This window comes from Pogona vitticeps, chromosome 2 (assembly GCF_051106095.1).
Source record: "Pogona vitticeps strain Pit_001003342236 chromosome 2, PviZW2.1, whole genome shotgun sequence".
Taxonomy (NCBI): Eukaryota; Metazoa; Chordata; class Lepidosauria; order Squamata; family Agamidae; genus Pogona; species Pogona vitticeps.
The window spans coordinates 239,842,207-239,854,327 of NC_135784.1; the positions used below are offsets into that span (position 1 = coordinate 239,842,207).

At 39.5% G+C, this 12,121-nt stretch overlaps 1 protein-coding gene across 4 annotated transcripts in view; it reads right to left on the reverse strand.

Moving 5' to 3' along the window:
* Window positions 1-1,265: 1,265 nt before the first annotated feature.
* Window positions 1,266-12,121, reverse strand: part of LOC110089640 (uncharacterized) — a 61,365-nt gene continuing 50,509 nt past the window's right edge. For all 4 annotated transcript variants that reach the window (XM_078386121.1, XM_078386123.1, XM_078386122.1 and 1 more), the window contains exons 12-13: window positions 6,999-7,109; window positions 1,266-1,607 (exon numbers count right to left, since the gene is read on the reverse strand). In XM_078386121.1, the coding sequence (XP_078242247.1) occupies window positions 1,481-1,607; window positions 6,999-7,109 (238 nt within the window). In that variant the 3' untranslated portion in view covers window positions 1,266-1,480. The remainder of the gene's footprint in view (window positions 1,608-6,998; window positions 7,110-12,121) is intronic.

Here is a 12,121-nt window from a genome sequence, read left to right on the forward strand (position 1 = left end):
ATATACAATTCCACCCATCCAAAATCGTGGTTTCTTATTCCGAAGTTACGTTCTCTGGTTGTCAACTTACTGACAACCAGAGAATGTAACTTCGGAATCAGATACCACAATTTTGCCTAAAAGTGATGTAGGACATTTTTTTTCATACATGCATAGTAAAGTACTCCAATGGCAAAACATAGTAGATTTGTTGAGACAATTTTTTATAAGTTGTTTTGGACTTGTTAAAGAAATCCATATTTAGCAAGTGGACATATTTATGGATATACAGTAGTTTACAAACATTCAGGTGATAATGTATTACAATATCTACATATGACACAGCACTGAATTGATATAACAATGAAACTGCAGTGCTTATCTGACATGGCACTGAAAGTATAATTTTAAAATCTATTCAGCAAAGAGGCAAGAGATGCTTATTTGAGGGGCATGTTCCCACTGTACTGACATTCTGCACCTCACTAAAGGGTATGGCAGTGAAGCAGAAACATTGCCACTGATGGAGCATTTCTTGTCTCTCTTTTGAACAATTTTTTAAATTGTCCGTTTCTAATTTAGTGCTATGTTTGAGAAGCACTGTAGTTTCAGAAGCTGCAGTAGCCGCCTAGAGTGGTCGAAATGACTAGATAAGCGGGGTATAAATACAATAAATAAATAAATAAATAAATATCAATTCAGCGTTATGCCACTTGCAAAAAAAATTATTTAAAAAAGATGCTTCATTGTCAACATCAACTTAGGACATGTTCATCGCTGCCTGTTTGGACCAATATGGACAAATCACACATGCCAGAAATTGAAAAAATGCAATGTGCATGAAATTGCTATTAAAAAAGACTAGTTCCTGCTAGGTCAACAAAAAGTAAGCAGTATCCATGAAAAAAGACTTGGCTTACTTGCATTCAGTAGTTATTTATGTATTTAAGTGTTTCAACTCCAGTGCAAACTGCAGGGTAAATTGCAGTACAGTCACACCCCAGTCTAGGTTTGGAAGGTAGAAGGGATCTGTGATTGATCATAATGAATGGGAAGGCTTATACTGTAGGGGTCTCTGTAAATGTGTCATTCATCATATTTCATCTAGACCTTTGGTCTAGATGGGCAGGATAGAAATGTAATAAATAAATAAATAAATAAATAAATAAATAAATAAATAAATAAATAAATAAATAAATAAATAAATAAATAAATAAATAAATAAATAAATAAATTTCTTCTGAACCTGATTCATGTTATTACAAAAATCAGGGTAACATTTTCACTAATGTTTAGCAAGTTTATTGAACTTATGTACACAATTAAGATCAGTTGTGTCTCTTCTGGCATTTCTACTACGTATTATATAGATAAAAGCTAAGCTGAAGTAGGTTACTAGATCTTGACCAAGTCAGTAAGTCTTTGTAAAACAATTCTGAAATACCTTGCAGACAAACTGACATCACATATCATTCACATATATATATGTTTGTCAGGTTTATCATTCAGATGAAAACTTAGCTGTTGGGACAGACAGGTCATGGAACACTTCAAGATTTTTATTGATCTTTTTAATAGACTCCAAATCTGGGAGAAAATAGCAACCATATAAATGAAGGATTTTTAATCTGTTGGGAAGAAAAAAACAGAACATTAGTTAAATTAATAAATGCATTTTTACAAAGTCACCCAACAACCACAGATGAGCCCCTTAAAAAAATGAAGGACATACAGTATAAGACACCTTGCAGAGCCCCTGGAGAGACAGAGGGATGCATGTGCATGACGTGAATCAACAATGCCTCTCTCATAAGACCTTTACACTCTGGGAAAACATTTGTTGTGAGACTGATTGTTTTGGTCACTCAGGAAGTAGTTAGGGCCTTGAATGGAAGAACTGTCATGGTCCTTAGTGATTGGGAATATTTTTTTTTTCCTTCATAGGCTGTAATTTGAGCTTCAGAAGATGACAAACCACATTGCTCAAATCTGAGAACAAAGAACCGAGTTCAAAGCAGTTCAGAGCTTCTGAATGTAGAAAAAGAGAGTGGCACAAAACTAATTTGGCTTAAAGTGAAACTCTTCCATATAGTCTTCCAGAAGAAAAAGCAGAAGAAATAAGAGGTGAAGTGACAAGAATCCTACAAAAAGCAAAAACCCCAAACAGCAACATAACAAGAAGGGAGAGAAACACGATCAAGTCCCTAAACTCAGATCCTGACAGCATCATTCTGCCAGCAGACAAAGGCAATGCCACAGTAATCATGCAAACAGAAGAACACAGGGACAAAATCAGGGATCTTCAAGACCCCACCACCTACAGAACACTGAAACGGGACCCAACCAACAAAATCACAAAACAAACATGCTGATAAGGAGTTCCTCCCCACACCCCAACATCCTTCAATGAATCTGCAAGACAGAAGCTCTCCCACCAAGACTGTATGGACTCCCCAAAATCCACAAAGATTCAATCCCACTCAGGCCCATTGTAAGTGCCATTGGCTCCCCGACATATGAATTAGCAAAATACCTAGCCATTCTCTTACAGACCTGCACTGGACAAATCTCATCCTACATCAAATACTCAAGACATTTCATAAACATCAGCACCCTAAATATCAGCACCCTAAAACTCAACCCCATGGAAGACTACACCAAGGTACTGATAAAGAACACTTTGACACTCCTCCAGCAGACAAGGCCCTTTTCCAACACTGCCTAATGACCAGTTACTTTCACTGGGATAATGATTTCTATAAACAGACAGATTGATTGGCCATGGGGAGCCCCCTCAGCCCGATTATAGCGAACTTCTACATGGAACATTTTGAAAAACAGGCCCTGGCTTCAGCACCCTTCGCACCCACAGTCTGGTTCCGATATGTGGATGACACCTTCACAATTTGAAACCATGGTGAAGGAAAACTGGAAGAATTTCTAAACCCCCAAATATTCACCATGGAAAAAGCAATAGAGGGCCAACTCCCTTTCTTAGATGTCATGGTCATACACAAACCTGACCTCCTACTGGGACACAAGGTCTACAGAAAACCCGCCTACACAGACTGGTACGTACACAAACTCCAACCACCACGCATGAGAAAAAAGAAGAAGAATCAAAACACTGGTAAACCATGCAAGTTGGAACTGTGAAGCTCAATTTCTCAGCACTGAACTCAACCATCTGAATTGGGCCCTACAGGCAAATGGCTATTTCAAGAATGAAATCACAAGAGCCACCAAACCAAGAAAACAACACTGAACTGAAGAAGAAAAACAGCCACCCACAAATAAAGTATTTCTGCCATACATCAAAGGGGTCACAGACCATATGGGGAAACTTTTGAAAAAACACAACCTACAAACAGTGTTCAGGCCCACCACAAAGATACAACAAATGTTATGGTCAGCAAAGGACAAAAGGGATCCCCTCACCACTGCAGGAGTATACCGGATATCTTGCAGTTGTGGCCAGGTATATATTGGGACCACAAAATGCAGCATCCACACCAGAATCAATGAAAGACACTGCGGACTAAAACAACCAGAAAAATCGGCAGTAGCTGAACATGCCCTGAAACAAGCTGGACATGAAATCCTATTTCAAAAAACAGAAGTACTGGATAACACCTGCAATCATTATGTTAGACTACACAGGGAAGCCATTAAAATCCACAAACACCAGCAGAGCTTTAACAAAAAAGAAGTCTAAAACTCAACAAAGCCTCAATCCCAGCACTGAAAAATACAGCCTGCAAAAGGTCAGCAAACTCTACCTAGCCACAAGGACCAGTGTTCACTGCACACAAAAGACTAGCCAATGACACCGATCGATCACAATGACAGACCATCTCCCCCCCCTCATCACAACAATACACCCATAACAAACCCTGATCATCATAATCACCCAATCTCCTGAAAAGGACAACAAGGTGATCCCACAGCTACAAATTCTCAGCTATCCCACACACTACACCAGAACAGAGACAGAGTTCTAACTCCTGTCCTCTGAAGATGCCAATCACAGAGACTGGTAAAACATTCAGAAGAAAAACCTTCAGAACACATCCAAACAGCCCAAAAAACCTATAACAACCACAGAGATTGTTTTCTCTGCTTGTGGCTGTCCCCTTGTTGTTATAATTGGTTGGTCTGTTTCAATCCTCTTGACAAGATCTCAAAGGACAAAGAAAAGTATAGAGCAACAAACAGGAGCTAAAAGTATATATATACTTGAAAGGTTAGAGTTTATATTTATCTGAATTCAGAAAACAACCATATAGTAACTGCATTGTCTTATCGTCCTAACTCTTATGTAAATCATAATTTAATCCCTACTAATCTGATGCTTTGTTGCAACCTCCCCGCTCCAAAGTTTAGTGTTTACTGGCAAGTGAGCAACTACATCATTTTTTCCTCCCCTCAGCAAAACAGTGAGACCAATGTCTAGCATATGGAGGCCATGTGCACACTGCAGCTACTTCTGAGGAAAAACATGTGGTTTACAAAAATAAATTCAGTTTGCAACTATTGTCTGAAGAAACTGTGCTTTTTACATGACAAACAGGATGGATTCATATTCCTGATACATTTTACATCTTATGTTCCTGAAATAACAAAGTGACTATCAATCTGAAAAGAGTGATACTGTTACTACAGTATTGCATTTCCACCTCCCAATTCCTCTCAAAATTCCTTCCTCTTCTCCCCCCAAAAAGGATTTTTCTGCATGGCTTCAAAATTTCCAGAAATTTTACATCCTTTGATGCAAAATCCCTTGTGAAGAATTTGGTTTAGGATTGGTGATGTTGCTGCAGAAATATTTCTAAATCAGGGAAATACAGTACCACAAAGCTACTGTAAGTCTTCAGTGCTCTCCAACTGAGAAGAAGCAAAACACCCTTTGAGTTTTGAATTTGGAACTTCTCATTGCTCACTTCTCCCTTTCACTTGGTCAAGTCTTCAATAAAACGTGTAAATAACACTCTTAGAAAATAACATTTAATGTTTCAGTAGATACAAACAATCAGGAAAGGGATACAATTAATATTCTAATACTGTGGCCAGATAATAAAACTAACATGTAACCATTTGTGAAGCAAACAGTGAATTCTTTCTTTCCATAGCCTATTTAACAGATTTGGCAGTCTTACAAGCTATATAGCAGTCTGTGCCTGCTACTAAAAAACAAAACCAACCTGTACATAGTGGAGAACTATTTCTGATCCCGGTTGTTAACAGTTCAAGACATTGGTCCTCAGAACTGATACATGCTTTTGCCACAGCGTCCCTCCCTAGTTTCCAGGAGCTACTGTCTGTGAATGTGTTCTGGCCAGTAGCCAGCACCACAGCAAATCTGTAACCTGGATACTGACAGTTCATAAAGGGGAAAGGAAGAAGCTTGCTTATATTTCTTTCCTAAAAGCAATTGTGTTTATTTAAAGGGGCTTCCTCTTCTCAATAAAGTCCATCATCCAAATTCACTTAGAAAAGAAAGTGTTAAGCCTTTGCAGATCCAGTGACAGATACCCGAGATATTTCTGCCTGAAGAACGCATGCCAACATTTTTCTGGCATATTCAGTCTGCTTCCTCCAGAGGAATTAAACTGCATCCACAACAGAACTACAATGTGATTGTCATCCTACTGCCAAATCTACTGTACTAACGGCAGGTTTTTATATTGGTTATAAAAAGTAATTCCTTGAACCGTCTCAAAGTGGAAAATGCCAGAAATCTGACATGTGCTTCTACAACTGAACAATGTTATGGGTTTTATGTCTGTCCTTGTTCCCAGCCAGTGGTACTAGAACAACAACATGGAATAAAACTTTTAAAAGCCAGGATAGTATTACAGTATGGCTAAAGAATTTGTTAAATGTGGAAGTGGTTAAATAGAATCTGAGCCATTCGTTTACTTCAAAAGAGACCAAAGGTTATTTGAATCTAACTGAAAAGTCAAACAAACAATGAAGGTGAGGAATGCTAATTGCTTGGGAATATACAATAACACTTCACAGTCACTGCTTTAATTTGGACCATGCAAGATCCTGCAGTCAAGCACCCATTGAATCATCTTAATCCAAGTTTGTACAAGCAGGTAACAATTTGGGATCTTTCTTCTTGGGAATAACATCCTTTGTTCATTTGTCTCAGTAACTCAGAGAGGGCCTAACAATGACTAACCTCTTCAAAAATGTTTACAGTTTTGGAGGATAATGGCACATCAAATTACTACATTAGTAGTAGTATTTCACACAAGTACTTATCTGAATAAGACACAGATACTAATAGGATATGATATGGTTTCAAGTTTTGAGCAGTTCAATTTCCAAACCCAATCTTCTCTAGTCAGTAGGTATATATATATCGCCTGTTCCACAAATGCAAACACCTTCTATTTCATATTTCTTCTTTGTTCTGCAGTCACATCTGTCCAATACGAACTTGTTTGCTTTAATTGCAGCCCCCCAACAGTGTTCCAAAAGTTGACAGGCTATCCCTGACATTGATTTTGTCATAAATACCTTCCACTTAAATGTATATATTACTATTTTTCCTTCTATGCCTACAGTTTCTATTGTATGGAGCACTCAAGTCAAACATGCTCTTTCTCAAGATAATAAGTTATTTGCTTAGCTATATATGCGTCAACATTCATACCTGAACTTTAGCACTAAAGAAACACCATGTGTCCTTCATGAATTGGTTTAATTTGCTTTTAAAATAAAATAAATGTATGTTGTGGTACCAACTTTCATTAATTACAGGCTTGGTAGATAAAGTAGATGAACGACTGTTTCTGCTAAATCAAGTCTCAGTAAGTTCCACTGGATGATCTGGAGAGCTGTCACAGAAGGCAAAGAAAGTTTACCTTGTCCCCTTTCTCTATCCCATGTACAGCCCCAAACACTCTTGAAGAAACAAGTTTTATTGATGATCAAGTTAATTCAATCTTCAAGCTCTGAATGCTATGTAAATTTCAATGTTAACAATTTTGTATCTTCCAAAAACTCACTTTTTGCAGTTTCTACATAGTTTTAAAACTGCTTCCGGGGAGATATCTTTGCAGAAACTAAGTTTCACAAACTCCAGGGTTCGGAAGCAGAAGCTGGCCAGCAAGCAAACCCTGAAATCACAGAACAAGATACCAATCAAGTCCAGCTTTTGCCCTAAATTTTGGCAGTCACCTCTCAGCGTGGGCATAAACACAGCATGTTTAAGTTATCAAAAGTTACCTTTTCTTTTTCTGATAGGTAAAGTGGCAAGGAGAAGCAGAGATGAGACAGATATTTCATACTTGGAGTACAATAGGACTAAGCCATATTTTAGATAGGTAGATTGCACAATAGGTGATACGGTGGATCAGAAACAAAAATCATTGATGTGACATGGGCTACATCTCAGTTTTTCCCCTCTTATGGTTTCATGCTCCAGCAACACTGAGTAGTAGATGCTAGGCTGTTCAGGTGAGTAGGGCACGGCCTCCCCACCTCATGCTTACAAAAGGAGAGAGGCTACACACTCCTTCCTCAGTTGAAGCCTTCTTGTGTGAATGTAAGACTAACTTGAATTCAGTTAAGTGCTGAAAGTTAAGCAGCTGTATTGCAGTGTCATTGCAAGAGAGGGAGAAGGGAATTAACTAGTCCCCCTTACTGTTGACTTTGGCTTCTCTTGCATTGGCCACCCTGTCCTACCAGTCCTGACTGACATATACCACTGGTATTTAGGTTGCTTCTCTCTTGTCACTTTCTTTGTAGAGTTCAAGTTAAAAGCTTACGTGGATACGTCTGCCATGAGTAATGTCTCTGCCCAAGAAGCCTACCATTTGCTTAAGCTAAGCACACACCCTCTCCAGGTGATAGCTCTAGGTCTGAGTGGGACCTGCCCCTGGGCCAAGTTGCTTTCAGAGGAGTGTTGTCATGGGCTTATAGGGCAATGGAGATGAAGCAGGAGGATCCAGGGCAAAGAAGGAAGAGCTGTGGTGTCCTGGACTATTTTGGACATCAGAGCACATTTAAATATTCTCTTTCCTTCCCAACATTTTACATAGTAGCCGATGAGGTGGATTAACAGACTAAGGAATGCCAACAAATTCACAAGATGGAGCTTTTCCTCTTCTGTGCTCCAGCCACTCCCATGTCTGTTGTCCATGCCAACCTCCAGTAAGTTAGGAAGTAACTCTTCGAAGCTACCACCTGCAACAAAGGTTCATGGGTTTAGATCTTGCCTGTTATTTTAAAGGGGAAACTATCAAGGGCGCAAATGACACTCATAAGGCTAGGAAACATTCCGTCTTGTGTGGTTTATATCTGAACTGCACTCTGAGTTGTTCTTTTGCATATTCAGCACCTGTGTCCGTCAAGCATGCATGACCAACAAAAACAATGAGACTAAACCACAATGAATGAAGCAGTTATTACTAGGACACACACAATGAACCATCTTCTCAACGTCATACTGTCCTTCATTCTGACTGTAGGAGTGAATAGGATAACTTGACAATAGGTGGATTATATACATAAATAGACAATAAGATTTTAACCATTAGATGCCCAGATGTCACACACACCCATCTTAGGACCTTGGAGTGCCACATGCACATCTAATTATGCCAGAAACAGTTTTTTCTTATTAAAAACAATCTTTTCAAAAAAAAAAAAAACCTGGAAAAGCCCTCTTGTATACATTTTTTAAATTTAATTTTTGTGTGTGTGCTGGGAGAAGGGGTCTGGGAAGCCCTCAAAACATGGCAAACATATTCCCCCATTCCCCCTAGAGGACACAGGGAGACTTTTGAGCAAAAAAAAAAATATTGTAAAACTTTTAAAAAGTCTGGCACATATGGGAGGGCCAGGCCACAGGCCACATGGTACACACCTCTGCTCTGTAAGCTTGAGAGGGGCAGAACAAGATGGGAGAAAGCTCAGAGGGAGTTCAGGTGTATTTTGCCTGTTACATAACCACCCAAAGAAATGGAGAATAAATTTCATGCAGCTGTGTTGTTTCATATCACTGCACTGCTTATGTACACATTTTTCCCCATGGAATAAACACACCATTCTTGGTTGTTCTCATTTTGAATAAGATTAATATAAATATCACTTTGGCATCTGAAGATGGGGGATACTCTACAGATGCTATTTGCCATGGCTGCAATTTCAATATTTGCACATGTAAAGGTTTCAAATACCATAAAAGACATGGATATTTGAACAAACATAAGAGAAACCTACAGCATGGGAACTCTATGAAGACATGTGAAGAATTTCCAATATATTGATGATGCTTTAAAGCCAGTTAAGTGTGGTTCCCTTTTCTCCAAAATACAGTCAAATGAGGAAAAAGTCTAACAGAAGACAGAGCTGGCCCCACTATTCAATAGAGTAAGGAAGTCACCTGAGATGGCAAATCACAGAATCATAGAAAAGTGAAGTTGGAAGGGGCCTTCAAGGCCATCAAGTCCAAACTCCTGCTCAATGCAGGAATACAATCAAAGCATACCCTGTTTCCCCCAAAAATAAGACCTAGTATGATTTTTCAGGATGGTAGTAATATAAGCCCTCCCCCCAAAAGAAGTCCCAGTTAAGTGAAAACCCGCCCTCCACCATTGTGCAGCACTGTGCAGCAACCAGAAGATGATGACATGACTGTATTTGAATAAATGTAGATTGTTTTACATGAAAAAAGTAAAACATCCCCTGAAAATAAGCCCTAGTGCGTTTTTTGGAGAAAAAAATAATATAAGTTCTTGTCTTATTTTCAGGGAAACGATATCTGCCAGGTGATTATCTAAGTTTTTCTTGAATGCCTCCAATGTTGGAGCACTCACCAACCCCCGAGGTAACTGGTTCCCACTGTCATACTGCTCGAACAGTTAGGAAGTTTTTTCTGATATTCAACCAAAATCTGGCTTCCTTTAACTTGAGCCCATTGTTGCAGGTCCTGCACTCTGGAATGATCGAGAACAGATCTTGCCCCTCCTCTGTATGACAGCCTTTCAACTATTTGAAAAGTGCTATCATATCATCCCTCAGTCTTCTTTGCTCAAGGATAAACATGTCCAATTCTTTCAGCCTTTCCTCATAAGGCTTGGTTTCCAGCCCCCTGATCATCCTTGTCGCCCTCCTCTGAACTTGTTCCAATTTGTTAGCATCCTTCCTGAAGTCTGATGACCAGAACTGGACACAATACTCAAGGTGAGGCCTACCCAGTGCTGAATAGAGGGAGAGCAGCACCTTGTGGGATTTGGAAACTAGACTTCTATCAATGCAGCCTAAAATAGCATTTGCCTTCTTTATAGCCACATCACACTGTTGGCTCATATTTAGCTTGTGATCTACGACAATTCTAAGGTCCTTCTCGCTCATAGTTTTGCTGAGCCAGGTATCCCCCATCTTGTAACTGTGCAATTGCTTTCTTTTTCCGAGGTGCAGTACTTTGCACTTACCCCTGTTGCATTTCATTCTGTTGCTTTCAGCCGTGTTCCATCTTATCGAGGTCATTTGTTTTTTGTTTCTGTCTTCTAGGGTATTATATGGTAGGGCAAACAACAAAATATGGAGAGGAGTTACTTATTTACTGCCTGGAGTGAGAAATATGCTCTGAGAAGTTCTGAACCTCAGCTGCAGCATTTTACTCCTCTTGAGCCAGGCGTCCGCCCTCAGGCTCCACCTCTTCTGTCAAAGCAGGAAGTCATAAAGCAGCAGGCTTTTGGCTTGACACCTAACCCTCTTCCTTCTCTCCATGAGTTTGCGCTGGGGCTGCTGTTGGCCTTGGTGCACCTGCTCCAGGAACTGCGGAGGTCTTGAAAATGGTTGTGTAATTGCAGTAACAGTGGTTGCTCAGAGGTTGACGATGCTGGTTTGGATTCATGGAGGTCTTCAAGCATCTTTAGTTCTCCAGTTGTGCTTGGGCTTATAGTCTCCTCTGATGGCACCACTGATACCTCAATGTCTGAGGCGGTTTCTTAGTTACTGTTGAAGTCATGGACCGTGATATTTTTCTGGAGTTCCAAGTATTTTCTAAACAGCTGCAAGGAGGGCATGTTCCAGTACAGTGCCATTTAAATTCACTTACTTCATAAAAGAAAAAATAGTGGAATGAGAAGGAACTGAAAATAATTAAGCCAAGCAGTAAATGAACCAAGGCTGTCAGATGAAGCCCAGATAATCCAATGGCACTTGTATTTAAGGAACATAAAAGCTCACAATTACAGAGATGTTACCATAGCTACCCAGGAAACACAGTTTTAAGGCTCTTCAACTCTGGATGGGAAATTGAAAATGTACTGGGGGAAAAAGCTCTTCTGCCTCTATCCATTCTGTATCCCAATTAGCAGACCCTCATCTTTTGAAAAAATCCACAAGTGATTAAAAGGAGCTTAGTCATTACACTAACTGGCAACTAGAACTTTGTTACCATTGACATATATTGGCTGATTACAGTGGAGGGGGAAGACTACCTTCTTTTTCAATGTAGATATTTCAAAAAATTGAAATATTCCTGATGCATTTCAATGGCCGTATAAAATTTCATGTCAATTACATTGGGTAAGCAATATGAAAGAGAGATCATGGAGCTCCAGAGTTTGTCTAACGGGGATGGAGGATCCATGGACAAAACCATAGCTTGGCTTTTTAATCACCTTATAATCACCTCACTCACCAGCAAATCTCAATAAAACCAAGAACAATACAGCATTCATTTGGGCTCATGGAATAGTAACTTTTATAAAAAATTTTAAGGTAAACTAGAGATCTCAGTCACTCTGTGGCAGATCCAAGTTCCTTTTCAACTTATTTTGTACCACATTATTAGCAAGGCTTTCTGAATAATTTGTCATGATAGAGTGGAGGAGAGATCTAGGAAACATCAACTCTGGGACACTTCTTGAGAGCAAGAGAGATGTTATCATCTGTCAGAGTAACTGAATAATCCTCTGCCAAGTACTTGTGATTATAATACTGTTTTCTACTACTGTTTGTAGTAGGAAACCGTATGTCGACCATCGTCAGCCGGCCAGTGCCAAGGTAGGCAGGAAATACGTCAGCACTGGCTGGGCAGTGACAATGTACTTGCCTGGGGGCATCTACAGCAGCTTCATTTTTGCCGCATGTCAAGCAGGCAAGTACTCTCCTG